Source organism: Poeciliopsis prolifica, unplaced genomic scaffold (assembly GCF_027474105.1).
Source record: "Poeciliopsis prolifica strain line A6 unplaced genomic scaffold, Auburn_PproV2 SCAFFOLD181, whole genome shotgun sequence".
Lineage (NCBI taxonomy): Eukaryota > Metazoa > Chordata > Actinopteri > Cyprinodontiformes > Poeciliidae > Poeciliopsis > Poeciliopsis prolifica.
This window is the reverse complement of record NW_026562556.1, coordinates 123,849-142,006: the sequence shown is the minus strand read 5'-3', so window position 1 is coordinate 142,006 and position 18,158 is coordinate 123,849. Positions and strand designations below refer to the sequence as shown.

Below are 18,158 nucleotides of genomic sequence, written 5' to 3'. Positions count from 1 at the left end.
CTGAACCGACCTTTGACCGACCTCTGGTCGTCTTTCAGAACACCTACACCAACGCAGAGAAGCTTCTGGAGGCGGCCGACCAGCTGGCCCAGGCCGGGGAGTGTGAGGAGGAGGAGATCTACCAGGCGGCCAGAGACCTGGAGCTGCGGATGCAGGTAGCCGGGGGTGTCTATGTCCTGGAGGGAGCCGGGTGGTGTCTATGTCCTGGAGGGAGCCGGGTGGTGTCTATGTCCTGGAGGGAGCTGGGTGGTGTCTATGTCCTGGAGGGAGCCGGGGGCTGTCTAAATGATAGGATGTGTCTAAATGCTGGGTTGTTTCTGACGTCAGTGCGGTGCTTTGCAGGCCTTCATCCAGCGTGTGGAGCAGAGGAAGCTGCTGCTGGACCTCGCCGTGTCCTTCTACACTCACACTAAGGAGGTAACATTCCTAGAAACACCGACTGAACGTTTCTAGGCATTCATGATATTTCATAGCAGTAAAAACAAATGCAACTTAAAGCCAACTGAGATTTTCAAACATTCAGCTTCAGAAGGCGATGAGTGAATGAACGACCTGCTCTCTTCTTCTTCTTCTGCTCCTCAGCTGTCGGTGTGGATGGAGGGCCTCCAGAAGCAGCTGACCTCTGACCTCTTGGTGTGTCCAGACACGGTGGAGGCGCTGCAGGCTCTGATCAGCCAGCAGCAGCAGCAGCAGGCCAACACACAGGTACGCCGTGGCCTCAACCCCAGCGTCTTCATAACAACCTAACACTCCCTGACCTTTGACCCCTCGACCCGCACTAACACTCTAACCCTGACCCGCAGGAAGCTGCGATGAGTGTCATCCGGGAAGGAGAAGACCTCATCCTGCAACTCAGGTGATTTATGGCATCAAAGGCTGATAGAGAATCAGATAATCTTTATAGATTATTAAAACATTGATTGACTGATTGATTGCGTGGCTGAGATTTAATCAGGAATGCGGTGAGAAGATGCCATGTGTTGTCATCCAGATACACTATCTGTGCTTCTATTAACTGTAAAATTGCACAAATTGAAATGATGAAACTAATCCCTTAATTTAAAAAACCTTAAACGTTTTGATAAAATGTTTTTGTGTATTTCATAAAAGCTGCAACAGAAGCAATACCAGCTGGCTCCACTAGAGGCATTGCATGCCTCATGGTCGCTGCCATTACGTTTTTTATTGAATAAAAACCGTGACATTGTATTTCTACTGGATATGCATGCATATATAACTGTTCTGTTCTTGTTTATAAATGTGTTGGATTTTAATTTGACTTATTCTGTATTTTTGTCTTTGCATCTCACAATGTTTTGCATAATTTTGTAGAATTATGTTTCCTTCCAGGTTCGATACTGTTGGTGGCATTTTTTCAGATGAATCGGTTTAGTTTCCTAGTTTATAGTTTCTATACTAAGAGGGTGCGCTTGCTTTAGGCCCCAGGGCAGCTCGGTGGCCCATGTGGAGTCGGTGTTGCAGCAGCTGGAGGAGTCCCATGCTCAACTGGAGGAACTTTTCCACCAGAAGAAGATCAGACTGGACATTTTCCTGCAGTTCCGCATACTGCAGCAGTGCACCCTGGAGGTAACGCCTGGTTCTACACTTGCTAACTAAACTGAAAACTTTTTCTGATGTAATATTCCTGATTCTCAAACATCATTTGGTCTTCAGGTAACTGGGGAAATGGATGCCTGGAAACAGGACCTCCAAAAGCAGTCCCAGGACTTTTCATCTGAGAAGCTAACGTCTCCACGGCTAGCTGATGCTAACCCGGAGCAGCTAGCCCAGGACAAGCTAGCCCTGGGCCAGTCTCGCCTGGCCGAGGCCACACCTGAGGCGTTGACCTTGGCTCAACAGCGTATCCACAGGTAGACTGAGCAAATTGGCATCATCTTGCTGAATTCAAAAAATACTTACCATATCAGGATTTAATTTATCATCTGACTGCTCTGCAGGCACATGGAGCGAAGGCTGGCGATGAACAATATGATCTATGAGGTGATCCAGCAAGGTCATGACCTTCAGCAATACATCGCAGAGGTCCAGGCATCAGGTAGGTTACAGGTTTTACTTCAAAATGAGAAAAGAGGTAAAACCTGCTGTCATCTGCATAAAGAAAAAAAACAAAGATACAATGTGCTAATGACAGAGCCTTGAGGTACACCATAAAAAGAGACAGGGTTCAGATAAACAGGTCCATCATTAGAATACTCAAAGTCTTCACTTTGAAATCAAAGACTAAAGAGAAATCCTTGTACAAAGATTCTTCTTCAAGAATTCTTGGTGCAGCGCCCCCACAGGCCAGGAGGGGAACATGTTTCAATCAGGTTGGATTGTTTGACTCACAGCAAAAAAAAAAAAAAAGAATAAATGTTGCAATTCTGGTTCCAGTCGAACCGAATCTACCGGACTGTGAGGTGTCAAACATCCTGAGTGATTCTGGATTTGGTATCAATTGTTTTTATCTCCATCGGTGTGTTAATGTTTGTTGGACGTCTATTGACGGAACCAGGCAAGGGGAACGAAGTGATCCGTGTTGGGGATCTGTAAGCAGGTTCAGATCCCCTGATTTCAGAAAACACTGACACTTCTTGGAGCATCTAATGTCCAACAGTCCAGTGATGCGAGACAAAAAGGTCCAACAGAACGTCGGCCATCTTGAATTCAAAGCCTTTCTATTGTTAGTGGTTCAATGCGAACAGAATAAAATCCTAGAGAGCCACAAGAATCCGTCAGCAGATTTTCCCCAGCGGCGACCAGCCCAGCATCACACTGATGTCAGGGGTGGAGAGGGGGGGCAAGGGGGGCGGGTTGCTATGGAAACTGCTCTCTGAAGCACACAGCTGATCCCCATGGAAACCAGCGTATTGAATTCGCCATGGAGACACACACATCAGAGCGTGCATGCACAATGAGGCAGCTGGTGTGCGGTTCCTAAGGTGCGCCGTGTGTTGCAGGTATGGAGCTGTCCGAGGCGGAGGGAGGCCTGACGGCGCAGGTGGAGGAGCTGCAGCGCCTCCTGCAGGACAAACAGAAGGAACTGCAGCAGATCGCAGACCACACACACACATACCTGGAGCAGAACCTGCAGCTCAGACACCTGCAGAGCCAGGTCAAACAGGTAACACACACTCCACCCTCTGCACACACACACTCAGACTTCCTGCTGCCTACCTGCGTGTGTGTGTGTGTGTGTGTGTGTGTGTGTGTGTGTGTGGGGGTGTGTGTGTGTGTGTGTGTGTGTGTGTGTGCGTGCGTCTCTCAGGTGCTGGGCTGGATCTCTGAAGGGGAGATGAAGCTGTCCTCCTGCATGCTGAACTCCAGCTGTCTGTCTGAAGCTGAGCAGCTGCAGCGGGAGCATGAGCGCCTCCAACAGACCATCGAGGTTACTGCAGACACACCGACCAGAAATAAACATTTAATCCTAAAGTCTGTCACAATAAATAATCAATTAGCTGCATGATCAATTATAAATTCAGACCACAGAGACATCATTGTTTTGGTCTTTATGTTTTATTTTGGATAAATTAAAACATTTTCCAGCTCCAGTGTTAAAGCTGTAAGAGTTGTATATAAAATTAGAGTGTTGGTTTCTATAATGTATTATCAACACATTACTTGAAAATGATTCAAAATAATTGTTATTGTTTCAGCATGCTTTACATTTTATATAAGAAGCAGCAGAAAATGGACTTTTTCAGATTGTTTTTCTGGATGAATAAAAAGCAAAAAGCACGTTGAGGGAACCGCAGGACTCACGTTGTGTTGCAGGCTCTGCTGCATGCAGACTCCCTGCAGAGAACCCACCAGGTGGCGCTGGCTCTGCAGCAGCGAGCTGAGCTGCTCGTCAGGTAGGACGCACAACTTCCTCCATGAACGCTGGACGGACCCGCTCACCGGGAAGACTCTGCTTCTGCACAGGTCAGGCCATTACGACCCGGACGCAGTGAGGGCCTGCGCCCAGACGGTGGCGCTGCACTGGCAGACGCTGATGCTGAGGATCGAAGACAGACTGAAGCTGGTCAACGCGTCTGCCGCTTTCTACCGGACGTCCCAGCAGGTAAACGCACCGCCTCTTACACTGCAGTTCCACGTGTAACCACTGGGGGCGCTTTATGTCCATCACTGTACCGACCGACCAGGTGTGTGGCGTCCTGGAGAGTCTGGAGCAGGAGTACCGCAGGGAGGAGGACTGGTGCGCAGGAGGAGAGCGGCAGCCGGAGCAGCTGCTGCCGCTCATCAGCAAACACATGGAGCAGAAGGAGGCCTTCCTGAAGGTAACAGAAAATACCATCAGTTCCCTTTAGAAATGATAGAAAATAGATTTAAAAAGAAATATTTACTTTGGATCTGCTTGTTCCTCCTGGTTTCATGTTTTCTGGAAACAAGCTGTACCAGATCTGTTTCTTCTGCGACAGGCGTGTACGCTGGCCAGACGCAACGCCGAGGTCTTCCTCAAGTACATCCATCGAAACAGCGTCACTATGGCCAACATCTCTGGCCACAACATCACCGTTTCCGCAGTGACGAGGGTCACCGAGGTCACCGGGCACTCCAGAGTGCCGGAGCAGCAAGTCAAAGGTTCACAGAATCAAAAACCATCCACATATTGTCTAAATAAAGAGTGTAACCAGGACAGAGCCCAGAGGGACGCCACAGATGACTGCCTTCTATATTTAGGGATTTTGGAGGTAGTTAAGCTGACAGATGCTTCTTTGTGCTCAGGAATCCTCAGCGAGCTTCTCCAGAGAGAAAACAGAGTTCTTCATTTCTGGACGCTGAAGAAGCGCAGACTGGACCAGTGCCAGCAGTACCTGATGTTCCAGAACCACGCCCAGCAGGTAAACCCAGAAACGATAGAAATCACTCCTGAGGTCAAACAAATCATCCCTCTGATGTCTCTGAAACAATGTAACTTTCTATCAATCTAAATTTAAATCTGTTCATTTCCAGGCTCTTGAATGGCTGCAGCAGTCAGGTGACCATTACCTGGCCACGCACACGTCGCCGGGGGCAACGGCGGCCGAAACGCAGGAGCTGCTGAATCAGCACAGAGAGTTCTGCATTTCCGCAAAGGTTGTTCCAGAAACGAGTTTAAACTAAATTCCCCTGAAAGTACGACAGCGCCTGCAGGCAATGCAGCTTTAAACTGAAGTTTTTAAAAAAGGGGAGTGAATTTACACCATCAAACTAAAAGTTTGAAAGTAATCTCAGAAGTTTTCTAGAAAACTTGGAAATTTCTGAGATTTTTCTTGCAAATTTTTTATTTTAAGACCTCAATTTTTTGTAGAAAACTTTTGAGATTGTTTTTACAAAATCTTCATTTTTTTTTACTAATGTCAAACGTTGAGCTCATAAAATATATATATTTTCATTTCTGAGTTTTTCTTGCTTATTTTTGTCTTTTCAAACTTCAAAGTTCCTTTTCATTTGAGAAATGTTTGAAAATTGATCTCAAAATTTGGCAGGAAATTTCTCCTCTATTTTTCAATTTACAATCACCCTGATATATAAAAGTGAATTATTTCTGCCGTTTTTGGATGTTTTTATTTGATAAGATGAAACTTAAAATAAACAATAACTAAGTCAACTTCTCCCAGCACACACAGGAGAAGGTTCACCTGCTGATCCAGCTGGCTGAGAGCATGCTGGCTAAAGGCCACGCCCACCGCGCCGAGCTGCGCCGCTGCGTTTCGGCGGTGGACAAGCGATACCGCGACTTCACAGTCAGGATGGGTCAGTACCGCCACCTGCTGGAGGCCGCGCTGGGCAGCAGCTCTCAGGTGATTAAAAGCCTCCACTGCTGCAGATGCTCTCTGTTATCTGAAGGCTAACAGCGCCGCTCGTTTAGGACAACAAGGACCTGGAGCTGGAGCTCATCCCCAACAGCTTGTCGGACTCTGACCCTGAGGTCAACCTGTCCGACCCGAGTCACCAGGTCAGCGACGAGAAGAGGCGCTCCGCCCGCAAGAAGGAGTGAGTACGGAGTGAGGGGCACGCCGGGGGCGACGCTCAGCTGTAATAACACTGTGTGTGTGTGTGTGTGTGTGTGTCTGTGTGTGTGTGTCTGTGTGTGTGTGTGTGTGTGTGTCTGTGTGTGTGTGTGTGGGCAGGTACATCATGGCCGAGCTCCTCCAGACTGAGAGAGTTTACGTCAGAGACCTGCAGGAGTGCATCGAGGTAAAACACCAAGGACCAGCTCAAATTGTGTAGAAAACACAAACACTCCTAACTTTATGATTTAGTGTTTTTACTGTAATTACATCAGAATTCTGGTTACTAAAACTTCAAGTCTGAAATGCTTGAAATTAAAACATTCGTGCATGTTTGAGAAGTCCTTTAATGTCCATGGCAACCATTCAGCTGTGAAACGCCTGATTGGACCTAGCCCTGCCTTTGAGGTGCGGCTCCTCCCCTTGTCGGCTCCTGCAGACTAGTCAGCAGGATCAGCAAACGGCTGGGGGAACTGCTGAGCTCGTTATAGGAGCTACTGCCCTTAGAAACGCAGGTGAAAACATTAAAGGGTTAAAAGAGGAGCCATATTGGGATGACTTCCTGGAGGCAGTGCCTCAGAAAGAGCAGGAGCTTCTTAAAGAGACAGAGGCCCAAAAATGCCACTATGTCCCTTTAAATGTCCACAGTCAAGATTATTCCTGAATACATTCTCTGATCAAATGAACCAGAAATTCTGCTAATGTTTGAAGTGAAAGTCGTGCAGGAAGTGTTGATTTTCCCTAAGAAGCGTCAGGAGAAGCTGAAGTGACTCGTTTGCCGTTTCAGACGTACCTGTGGGAGATGACCAGCGGCTCTGAGGAAATCCCACCTGGACTCACCAACAAGGACGACGTCGTGTTCGGAAACATCCAGGACATCTACGAGTTCCACAACAGGTAGACAAACAGAACTATTATTATACGGCTGAGTGAAACAATCAGAAGCGTTCACCTTGAAAGCACTAACCTCTGTGTTTCTCAGTATTTTCCTGAAGGAACTGGAGAACTATGAACAGCTCCCAGAAGACGTGGGGCACTGCTTCGTTACCTGGGTAAACACAGAGACTTATCACCCATTGATGCTGCATTTAGCTGACATAACGAAGCTTTAAAGCTTGTGCTTTGGTTCTGTGCAGGCTGATAAGTTCCACATGTACGTGACGTACTGCAGGAACAAACCGGACTCCAGTTTACTGATCCAGCAGCATGGAGCCGGATTCTTCGAGGTCATTTTCCCACAAACCCTCAAAACTTCATGTGACTGAGTAGCAGAGTTAGCTAGCTCTTTGTTAGCTAATGAATAAATCAAAACTTAAATGACTGAAACTATTCAGTGTTTGAAACTTAACCATGTTTATATCTGCAGCAGCAGAGATTTTTTACATGATGTTCAGTTTGGGAGAAAAGACGAGAAACGGTCCAAATGTTCTATTCTGTGCTGGAGGGATGAATGTGGATGGATATTAACATTTTGTTTGAACAGGAGGTCCAGAGGAGACACGGCCTGGCCAACTCCATCTCCTCGGCTCTGATCAAACCGGTGCAGCGGATCACCAAGTACCAGCTGCTGCTGAAGGTAAAAACACATTTAAATATGAAAAAAGAGAACATTTGTTTTCTCCTCCGTCTGCAAAACAAATCTGGAGATTTGAAACCAAAAGGAGTCAAAGTTTGTGTCTGAAAGCTGCCGCATGAAGCTTTCTGCTTCTTCTGACGGTGCAGATCACTGAACACCAGCTGCCTGTGTGTGTTTGCAGGAGTTGCTGGCCTGCTGTGAGGAGGGCAAAGGTGAGATTAAAGAAGGCCTGGATGTGATGCTGAGTGTCCCAAAGAGAGCCAACGACGCCATGCATGTCAGCATGCTGGAAGGTAGAGCGTCAGCCTCACCGTGACTCTGCTGGAGACGTTTCTCTGTTCGGTCTGATCTGACTCCGATGTTCCTCTAGGTCTGGAGGAGGGCCTGGAGGTGCAGGGCGAGCTCCTCCTGCAGGACTCCTTCCTGGTCTGGGAGCCCAAGTCTCTGATCCGGAAGGGCCGGGACCGGCACCTGTTCCTGTTTGAGCTGTCCCTCATCTTCAGCAAGGAGATCAAGGATTCCTCTGGACGCACCAAGTATCTGTACAAGAGCAGGCTGAGGGTAACGGATTTATCGCTTCACCAAACAACACAAACAATCATTATTCATAGTTGCTTTTGTCAAATAAAACAACAAAATTAACCAGAGATGATCAGATTATCATTAAACTCTCAGAGGAAAGAAGCATCAACTGAACTGCTTGTGTCCATTCAGACGTCAGAGCTGGGCGTCACAGAGCACATCGAGGGGGATCCATGTAAGTTCGCCCTGTGGGTCGGACGAACGCCGACGTCCGACAACAAGACCGTCCTGAAGGTACGCGCCCAACTTAAAACCTTCTGAGCAAAACGTCACCCAGAAATCTGCTGCAGCTTCACAAGATGGAACTGAAAACTGTTGTGAAGTTTAAGGATATTTCAAACCCTCAGGCGTCTTCCTTGGAGCTGAAGCAGGAGTGGGTTCGCAGCATCAGACAGGTGATCCAGGAGAGGCGGGGCCACCTGCGGGGGGCGCTGCGGGAGCCCATCCCCCTGCCCAAAACCCCCAACCCGACCCTGGGCCGGCAGCGCAGCATCACCCGCAGGTGGGAAACACAGCCAGCTGCCGGCCAGAGAATCAGCTCAACTTCTGATTTTATCCATACAAATACCAACTACCAAATCAATAACTAACTAAAAAAACAGAAAAACTTAGAAAACATGAAGGTTTTCAGTAGCTAAGCGTCAGAATGTGTTTTCTATTAAAATGAGATTAAAATATTAAACTGGAGCTGATTTTCCAGAATGCTGCAGTATTTCCAGAGCAGCAGTTTTGTCCCTCACTGCCTCCCATACAATAATAATAATAATAATAAAACCCAGATGGATGTTTGGTGTGAGGGAAGCTAAAGCTGCTGTGTTTCCAGGGAAACGAGCGAAGACGCGGACAGCCTGGGCGACGCCAGCAGCCAGCCCGACACCGTCTCCATCGCGTCCCGGACGTCGCAGAACACGGCCGACAGCGACAAGGTAAACACTCAGGGCGACGCCTCAGAGGGGCGTGAGCGGCCCAGTGATGACCTCATCACAGCTGCAGGGTGTGTGAGCTTGGTGTGCGTCTGAGGGATTTTCCACTCAGCGCTCTTCTTCTGCAGCCGCTCAGACGAGGTACGTTCCATTTTCTCACCTAACGAGGAATAGAAGAGGTTGGGGTTAGGGTCAGCGACCTCTGACCTGGTGTCCCTGCCAGCCGTGGTCCGCTGGTCGGGGTCAGGGGTGAAAACGCGGGTGGACAGGAGGGCAGGCTGAGAGCAGCGCGGCGACGTTAACGGGGTCAGTTGAAACATTTCTGGCGTCTTTTTGTTTAAAACTCCTGAACATGATGCAGATCTGAAAGTTAAAACTAAAATAATCAAAACAATTTTAGAAATGAACTGAAGCATTAAACAGGTTTTTATAAGAAGTTTGAAAGAAAGAAAATTCAAAATGTTTTGAATAAAAGTTTTCAGGCAGGTGAAAACCTTTAGCAAAAGCTTGAATTGAAAGTATTTTGCAGTGCAAAACATTTTTGAATATATAAATGTTTAAACATATAGAAATAATAAAATGTCTTATAAATCCTAAAGTTAAAACATTTCTGTTAAAAATTAAATCAAAACATGAAGTTTAAAATGTTTTTCTGATCGTGTTTGTTTTCCTCACTTTCTCCGGCTTTCGGTTGTTTGTTTTCCCTCTCCTGGTTTTCCGATCTTCTGGCCTGTTTTCCGTGTTTTGGGATCACAGCTGTGTTGGATTTAAACGGGGAACTCCCCTCTGCTCCCTGCGGACCGCAGCGAGCCCGGTCCCTCCCCGGCAGAACCGGCCGTAACCATAGCAACCTCCACCTATAGCTCCAGTGGCCGTTTGGACCAATCAGAGCGTCTGTAGGATGATGTATGCGGCTGTCATTAGTCACGTGTTTAATCTGCTGAGAGCAACATTAGGTCAGCGCTCATGATGCTTTCAATTACAATCCGTCATCCCAGAGCCTCAATCCAGGAAATAAATAAAATAAAATCAATATGTGAAACTAAACAGAAACATCTTGGTGTGTAAAATGTTTAAATCCTAAAACTATAAAATACACAAATATTCATATATAACTAATACTGTGTGTGTGTGTGTCTGTGTGTGTGTCTGTGTGTGTGTAGCTGTCTGGAGGCTGCGAGTTAGTGGTGGTGCTGCTGGACTTCGCCAGCGGCGGCCCCGGGGAGCTGAGCGTCCGCTGCGGTCAGACGGTGGAGCTGGTGGAGCGCTCTGCCGACCGGCCCGGCTGGTGCCTGGCCAGAACCACGGAGCAGAACCCTCAGCAGGTAGGACCGACCTGACTGGAGGCAGAATATCACACAGTCTGCTGGCTCCTCCTGACCCCAACCGTTTCCTCCCAGGAGGGGCTGCTGCCCATGAGCGCCCTCTGCCTGTCACACTCCCACAGTGCAGCCGACATGGAGGGGCTGGTCCCGGCCTCCACCACCGCCTCCACCACCACCACAACCACCTCCTCCGTCTGCAACTCCTCCTCCTCCTCCAGCACCACCAACACCACCACCTCCTCCTCTGCTGGGAGCACTGGGAAGGGTGAGTAATCTGATTACATCACTTGTTTACATGGAGGCAGATGTTAGCAGCTGCAGCTGTCATGAGCGTCTCAGAGGGGCTTTGAAAACACAACAGTCTGCTCAGATTTAATCATCGATGTCACTTCCTGTTGAAACAGAAACACATCCTGTCGCTCTAAATATTTAAATCCCTGATTGTTGGCTTGTAAACACGGACGGCTCGTCCCAGAATATGAAACATTTAAACTGGTTAGTTTACTGGGATCTTCCTCTCCGTGTTGCCGTCAAAGTTTAGATTGAGCAACTTTCAGCTGCACATTGTGCTGCAGCACTCAGGAATCCCACGAAACGGATTCAGCAGCACAAATCAGCAGAAAACAACCTTCACCAGAGTCGCTGTTTACAAATGCAACGATAAATCTGATCCCAGCCAGTCAGGCAGGCAGCAACCAGCGGTCAAAAATACACTCAGCTTCCCCAAAACTAATGCAATAAACAAGTAAAACACAAAATGCTCTTATCAGCAATTATACAAATATATCAGCTGTTTCATTACATTAAATATTCATTCAAGGAGCTAGCTAGCTAAACGTTCATTTCAGTAAACTTTACTGATCTCAAAAAGTTACAACCTGCAATCAGTGGTGGTTCTAACAGGAATGATGCTCTGGGAAAACCAATTAAAATCAATGCAATTATCACACAAAAAAACTGACCAATATTTTGTCTTCTAGTTTTTGGGCGCCCCTCTCCTTTGTGCCGCCCTGGGTAAATGCCTATATCACCTTCACAGCCTCTAATCAAACTAATCAAGCCAGACAGTTAGTCTTCTTTTACAACATAAACAAATTCAATATTTAAAAAGTTACTTCAACCACAAAATAACTAACACTTGATGAATGAATTGTAGAATCCATATAAGTGAATTCTACAAGCTCCGCCCACTCACCTCGTGGCCCCGCCCTCTGGGGACTGCCTCAGGCTCTGCATGCCAGCGCCTCGCCAGTTCCACCGAGCCCAGAGTCCGGCTGGTTCTGCTCCTCCATTCCCTCTGGATGGACTGATGAGGAAGCATGTGGCGAGGCAGAGGTGCATGCTGGGATTGTTCAGGAGTTTTGGGAAGGATTGTGGGAGCGGACGAGCAAGGTGGGTTCAGAGAGAGAGAGAGCGTGGTGGTTAATGAGTGGCAGGATGAGGTCAGTAACATTCCTGCGGGTCGTTTCTGGTGGACAGGATGAGGTTTCCTCATTGTCAGGTTTCGTCTTAACGGGGAAAACAGGAAGTCCTGTCTGCCATAAACTCGCCACAGAGTCAGACATCAGAGATCATTTCTCCACATTACTCACAGAAATGAATCACAAAATGTCTGCTTCCTCTGTCAATAATTAGGCATAAAGGGCAAAGGTCACTGAGGAAAATCAGAGCCATGAAGTTTATTTGTGATTTAAACAACAACAAAAAAATGTGTCGAGAGAGAAATGTGGCTGGCAGATTTTTAAATGAAAAACAAGCAGTTTAATGAAAATATTTACCTTTCTCACGTCAGTTTCATAATTTAAAATGATCCCTGCTGCTCGTCTTTAACCTCCTTAGCAGTCTTAAAAAAACTCCTCAAATTAATTCTTTCATGTATTTTAAAATATTTCACTGTCATTTTAATACTGATTTTATGAAACTTATGTTTTATTAAGAGGCTTTTATTTTTACCAATAAACCTTTTTATGTCTAAATGTGTTTTATTTTAAGTAGAATTGCTTTCTAAGGTCATATATAATGAAAATATAAACAAAACGGAATTTATAATTATTCGATAAATTTGTTGTTTTATGTATTTGAACAAGTTTAAGCATTTTTCATATGTTTTTTACTTATTTTTGTTTTTATTAATAATGACTGTCAACAAGTTTTTTATATATTTTCCAATGAAGTAAAGAGTCTTATTCATAAATATCATTGCTTTCTACATTCTCTATTTGTGTTTTCTTAAATCTATATATATTTTTATTTTGTGTAACTTATTCAACTGACATTATTAAAGTTATTTTTACTTCCACCATCAGGAAGCAGAAATCTTCTTTCCAAATGGTCTATCAATTGTTTTTTTGTTTTGTTTTCTAATTTAACATTAAAATGCTTTTTTAAAACAATAATTATAATTAATAATTTGACATATTTCTGTGTTTTTGTGCAGAGTCCAGTCTGTACAGCTCTGACGGTTCAGGTCTTCAGATTCAAACCAACAGCCAAAGTGAGAAAACGATCCTCACTCTGAGTCGACACCACAAAAACCTAAAACTAAAACTTGTTTTTATTCAGGCGTCACTTCCCCGACTGTGTTTGGCGTCAGTGGACCACCAGGGGGCACTGCGGGGTCTCCAGGTCCGAAACGCACCAGTTCTGGAACTGGAAACACTCTGAAGGTATCGGTTTTATTTAGCTTTACTTCAACGAGGAGAAATAACCGAGCAGCATTCAGTTTCCCGTTTGCTTCCTGCAGCGTTGGCTGACGAGTCCCGTCCGAAGACTGAGTCAAGGAAAAGCCGACGGACAGAAAAAGCCCACAATCAGAACCAGGAGGCGGGACAACAGGTCCGATGTGGCCACGCCTTTTTCTGGGAACGCGCAGGCGGTGCGTAAACAAACACTGAACCGGTGAAGACGGCGGCCAGCTGGCCGCGTTCTGCAAATTAAAGCGCAGGTGTTTGTGTGCATAAAGAAGGCGAAGAAGGAGGAGGCGGGGCAAAGTGGAGGAGAGGAGGAGCCTGAAGAGGAAAGCCACACCCCTCTGCCACCGCCAATGCAAATCATCAAAGACCCCAACAACCCGGAGGTAAAAACACAGAACCACCTGCAGGTACCTGAGAAACTAAACACACCGACCATCTTTTATCAAACTGATTTCACTCGTCAGCTTTCAGATCCCAGACAGAAATCATGTAGAATCCAGCTACACATGTGGATTTAGGGTAAACAAACATGGCCGACGAGAAGTAATAGTGATAGTTTACTATTTTAAGGTGTTGGATGTGGAGCTTCGTTCTGTTTTTGCTCCAGTTCTTCTCTTTCTGTTGAATGAAATGTTTGAACGAGTCGGTCCTCCATGTTGGATCTCCACTGGACCGTCGTCGTTCTCCTTGTCAGCTGTCCCCTCCGTGTCTACATCACTGTGCTTCCTGATTGGCTGCCTGTCACATTCAACAGGTTTCGTTCTTGCTCCTAATCGATTGATCACCACAGTCGACAGGATTAAAGAGTCGTCCTGATAATCGAAGCAGTCCTAGATAGTCGGAAGAAGAAAATCGGGACTAAAACTCCTGTTGTGTGAATTAGGCCTTAGAGTAATTTATGTTAACTTTTGTCCAGGCTTTGGACTCGGATCAGGGATCCAATGAATCGGATACAGAGCAGCGAAATAAAGCACTGAGGGGACGAATGTAAGTCAAGCCCAACGTTAAAGGAAACATGGCTGAACTTGAAGGAAACAGGAGGTTTCACTGAAGCTTTCTGTGCAGGTTTGTTGTAAACGAGATGATCCAGTCAGAGAAGGACTACGTGAAGGACCTGGGTGTGATCGTCGAGGTGAGTCCTGATTCAAGTTCTCATCTCATGAAAAGGTGAACAGAAGGAACTGCCTCCCCTAATGACTGTCACCTCTCAGGGCTTCATGTCCAGGCTGGAGGTCCGAGGGATTCCCGAAGACATGAGAGGCAAAGACAAGATCGTCTTCGGAAACATCCAGCAGATCTACGACTGGCACCGCGAGTCGGTCCCTCTGGAGCAACCAGAACCATCGTCCAGCGTTTGTTCAGACAGCCTGACGCTGACTCCTGCTTTCTGTTTCAGCTTCTTCCTGGTGGAGTTGGAGCGCTGCGTTCAGAACCACGACCTGCTGGCCGACCTCTTCATCAAACATGTGAGTTCTACCGACCCGGACCGATTCAACAACCCGCTACTCGCCAAGACTTTCAGGAGATTATGGAAAAAAACAGCCTGAACTCGACTCAAACGAGGCTGGAAACATGGATTCATGTTCTTGATTTTTTGGCTTTGAATTTGTTACTGTAATGTTTTAAAACATCTTATTGTAGATTTTTGGTCCCTGATGCATCAAGATATTTCTATGATGAAGTTTTTGTTCTGTTTCCAGGAGCGCCGACTGCACATGTACATCGTTTACTGTCAGAACAAGCCAAGGTCGGAGTTCATCGTAATAGAGTACGAGACTTTCTTTGAGGTAATTTAACAACAACTATAATGGTTTTATTTTCATTCTAGATTATCAGATGTAATAAATCAATAATGTAGTTTTGTTTTCAGGTAAAGTGTTTTTGAATCTAATTAAATGTCCATTTGTAGGAGATCCAGCATGAAATCAGCTGCAGGATGTCCATCAGTGATTATCTGATCAAACCCGTCCAGAGAATCACAAAGTACCAGCTGCTGCTAAAGGTGTGGCTGCCATGGAAACACAACTTATAACTGTGTCAATTAAAAGCCAATTAGATGGAGGAGCTTAGAAACCTAAAGACTTGAATCTGGACTAGACGTTGACCTGCTGGTTTAGACTCAATGGTCTTGAATTTATTCAATTAGATGTTTTGTGAAATAATGGATTTTTCCACCTGCCAGGATTTCCTGAAGTACACAACCAAAGCTGGTCTGGACTGTGAAGAGGTGGAGGTGAGTCTCTTCTGTTAATCATTGCATGATTCCTCTGAACTTATCTTCATTTAGGGCCACAGAGTTACATAATGTGAAATCAAGGGAGGGCCCTGTTTGGCCCTCTGGTGGCTGCTTGGTGCATGTGTCACATTAATCACCTGGTTTTGTTGGAGTTTAAAATGTTTTCTGATCACTGACCCTGACCTCAAGGTGCTTCTATTGGTTTCTGCTTATTCTCCGCTGACCTTTAAGAAGTAACCACGTTTTTAAATCAGGATTTGAGTTCAGAACAAAGACGTGATGAAGTTTGTCAGTTTTGACGTCTGGTTTTGTCTCATCCTCAAAGATCTGATGAAGACAAAGAGGCGGCATTGTGAGGAGGATAATAAATGATTCATACAGGATGGTGAATCATCAGCCTGTGCAACATGGCTAACCTTTGCAATATTTAACATCAGTATGTGTGTTTTGTTTGCAGAAAGCAGTGGAGCTAATGTCGCTGGTTCCTAAACGCTGCAACGACATGATGAACTTGGGGCGCCTGCAGGGATACGAGGTGCTGCAGCGCCCCCTGTGGCACAAAACTTTCTATGATTCTGTTAGATTTTGATAAATGACGTATCTGAATATACAGATATATGGATGTCTGTTATCAGCTTTAATCATACGATAATGTTGCTGAATGTGGAGTTTTCTGAAGATTTGTGTTTTTCTGCCCTCTAGTGGAAAAATACACTTAGTGCACCTTAAAAATATGCTTTACCACAAAAACCTGTTATTTCCATTGTAGATAGTAAAAACAAGAGGAGTAAATATCTGTCAAAGATTAATATAAGAAGAAGAGGATTTCTGTTTCAAAAATCTAAAATTTCCCACTTTTGAAAGTCAAATTTCCACATTTTTTTCTTGACTAATTCTTGACTGTTATTCACCTGAATGCAGCTGTTTTTTTGTCTGACTGCCTGCTGGTGTTCTCCAGGGGAAGCTGACGTCTCAGGGGAAGCTGCTGCAGCAGGAAACCTTCTGCGTTTGGGAGCAGGACGGCGGCGTTTTGTCCCGCAGCAAAGAGCGACGAGTCTTCCTGTTCGAGCACATCGTCATCTTCAGCGAACTGCTGCGAAAAGGCTCCAACAACCCCGGGTACCAGTTCAAAAACAGCATCAAGGTGAGACCAGTCCCACTGGGAAGACAGCAAAACCAGTACATTACCATTGGGAGGCTTTAATGGTGCTGGTTTGTGTGGGGCAGGTGACCTACCTGGCCATGCAGGAGAGTGTGGATGGAGACCCCTGTAAGTTCGTCTTGTGGTCCCGTGGGTCAGCGGAGCGTTTCGCGCTGCAGGCCTCCTCCGCCAGCATCAAGATGACCTGGGTGGAGACCATCGCCACCCTGCTGGAGGCCCAGAACAACTTCCTGTCAGGTGGCAACGTCATTTGAACCTCAATGAACTTAAAGTCTCCATTTTTTACAACCGTTTTTAAATTAGTCAGTAACGTTCTGTGATCGATAGATTGTGCCAGTAATGGAAACAGGTAAAACAAAGCACTGAACCGCACCCAGGATAAACCTGCTCAACCTGGCACTAGGGGGCGCTAGGGAGGTCCCCCAGGTGGCCACTGTGTTTTTGTGATAAACGTTAAAAATGACAAAAACTGAGGCCAACCAGCAGTTCCAAAGACTAGCTTGTGGTCGGTCCATTATGCTCCGATACGTTGATGACGTTTTTTCTTTAAATGTTCTGATCAAATCGTCTCTAAAGTTAAACATCTCCTCTAATCCCAGCTCTCCAGTCGCCTATCGAGTACCAGAGAAAAGAGGCTGGGATCTCTGTGACCCGGCCGCTGTCGTCAGGGCGACCGGCGTCGACCCCGCCCACCCCCAACGGCCACGCCTCTCAGCCTACGCCAGACAGCGAGCAAGACGACCAGGTCTGGGTTGCTTCTGCTGCTCCGACGGTTCCCTCCCATCAGACTGGACTTAAACCCGACTCGTCCCTGCAGGAGCTGGTTCTGGTGGTGCAGGACTTCCTGGCGGTTCGGGAAGACGAGATCACCGTGTACCGAGGAGAGAAGGTCCAGATCCTGTCGTCCAATCAGCAGGGTCAGAGCCTGGTGTATCGGCCAGCCAACGTCGAATCGCCCGCTGCCGAGGGATGGGTGCCACGGAGCGTGCTCAACACACCCTGACACACACACACACACTGACTGAGGTCAAAGTCTGGTTTACACTTTACACACACACACCTGCCACCTGCAGGCCAACAGGGTGAACAGCACCAAGCGAAATCCAGAGAGAAACTGAAGGAGGATGATGATGATCAGCTGCTGACCACAAACTGACTGGATCAGGAGAAAAAAAATCAATGAAACTATCAAAAATCTATACAGTTATCAGCTGAGTTATGTTCAGATGTGCCTGAGTTACGACTTTATTCAGATTAATGTAATGTTGAAGGACTTATATCTGCTTTTTCTTCCTTTTGGATGTTCAGACTTTATTTACTGAACTTTATTTCACTGATATTGATATTAAATTCCAACTAATATTTTACCAAATTAAGAAAAACATAAATTAACCTTGCAATGTTTTACTTAGAGCAAAAATCAGTTTTATTTAATCTTTATTCAGTTGTAGATATCTGACCTCTTCTGGATTAAACCAATTTAAACTAATAATCCGCTTCTTAAGCTTCTAGTTGGACTTTGTCACCATAAATCAAAGGAAGAAGGAGTTAATTTGCATAATTAAGTCTTAAATCTTTCATGGTACAAAGTTGACATCATCGTCCTTCAGGCTTCTGATTACAGTTCACACACACACACACACACACACACACACACACACACAC

General features: G+C 46.0%; 2 protein-coding genes across 5 annotated transcripts in view; one reads left to right on the top strand and one right to left on the bottom strand.

Moving 5' to 3' along the window:
• LOC129356626 (IQ calmodulin-binding motif-containing protein 1-like) overlaps positions 1-2,968 on the bottom strand; it is a 16,714-nt gene extending 13,746 nt beyond the window's left edge. For all 3 annotated transcript variants that reach the window (XM_055026207.1, XM_055026208.1, XM_055026205.1), the window contains exon 1: positions 1,921-2,968. The gene's annotated coding sequence lies outside the window, so the exon portion shown is untranslated. The remainder of the gene's footprint in view (positions 1-1,920) is intronic.
• Positions 1-18,152, top strand: part of LOC129356622 (kalirin-like) — a 26,924-nt gene extending 8,772 nt beyond the window's left edge. The window contains exons 13-57 of one of the 2 annotated variants that reach the window (XM_055026201.1): positions 39-155; positions 343-417; positions 583-705; positions 804-856; positions 1,440-1,587; positions 1,675-1,871; positions 1,959-2,056; positions 2,961-3,124; positions 3,269-3,388; positions 3,775-3,854; positions 3,925-4,063; positions 4,146-4,280; positions 4,422-4,584; positions 4,729-4,844; positions 4,957-5,079; positions 5,604-5,786; positions 5,855-5,979; positions 6,117-6,183; positions 6,784-6,893; positions 6,979-7,048; positions 7,133-7,222; positions 7,480-7,572; positions 7,754-7,865; positions 7,943-8,133; positions 8,287-8,388; positions 8,502-8,656; positions 8,978-9,080; positions 10,241-10,402; positions 10,478-10,667; positions 12,840-12,896; positions 12,965-13,068; positions 13,146-13,277; positions 13,368-13,478; positions 14,012-14,082; positions 14,161-14,227; positions 14,307-14,410; positions 14,492-14,561; positions 14,796-14,882; positions 15,005-15,097; positions 15,278-15,328; positions 15,789-15,866; positions 16,290-16,475; positions 16,559-16,730; positions 17,093-17,238; positions 17,311-18,152. In XM_055026201.1, coding sequence (XP_054882176.1) covers positions 39-155; positions 343-417; positions 583-705; positions 804-856; positions 1,440-1,587; positions 1,675-1,871; positions 1,959-2,056; positions 2,961-3,124; positions 3,269-3,388; positions 3,775-3,854; positions 3,925-4,063; positions 4,146-4,280; positions 4,422-4,584; positions 4,729-4,844; positions 4,957-5,079; positions 5,604-5,786; positions 5,855-5,979; positions 6,117-6,183; positions 6,784-6,893; positions 6,979-7,048; positions 7,133-7,222; positions 7,480-7,572; positions 7,754-7,865; positions 7,943-8,133; positions 8,287-8,388; positions 8,502-8,656; positions 8,978-9,080; positions 10,241-10,402; positions 10,478-10,667; positions 12,840-12,896; positions 12,965-13,068; positions 13,146-13,277; positions 13,368-13,478; positions 14,012-14,082; positions 14,161-14,227; positions 14,307-14,410; positions 14,492-14,561; positions 14,796-14,882; positions 15,005-15,097; positions 15,278-15,328; positions 15,789-15,866; positions 16,290-16,475; positions 16,559-16,730; positions 17,093-17,238; positions 17,311-17,496 — 5,319 coding nt within the window. In that variant the 3' untranslated portion in view covers positions 17,497-18,152. Of the gene's footprint in view, positions 1-38; positions 156-342; positions 418-582; positions 706-803; positions 857-1,439; positions 1,588-1,674; positions 1,872-1,958; positions 2,057-2,960; positions 3,125-3,268; positions 3,389-3,774; positions 3,855-3,924; positions 4,064-4,145; positions 4,281-4,421; positions 4,585-4,728; positions 4,845-4,956; positions 5,080-5,603; positions 5,787-5,854; positions 5,980-6,116; positions 6,184-6,783; positions 6,894-6,978; positions 7,049-7,132; positions 7,223-7,479; positions 7,573-7,753; positions 7,866-7,942; positions 8,134-8,286; positions 8,389-8,501; positions 8,657-8,977; positions 9,081-10,240; positions 10,403-10,477; positions 10,668-12,839; positions 12,897-12,964; positions 13,069-13,145; positions 13,278-13,364; positions 13,479-14,011; positions 14,083-14,160; positions 14,228-14,306; positions 14,411-14,491; positions 14,562-14,795; positions 14,883-15,004; positions 15,098-15,277; positions 15,329-15,788; positions 15,867-16,289; positions 16,476-16,558; positions 16,731-17,092; positions 17,239-17,310 lie in introns of both variants that reach the window. The other variant, XM_055026200.1, reaches the window with a different exon arrangement.
• Positions 18,153-18,158: the final 6 nt, after the last annotated feature.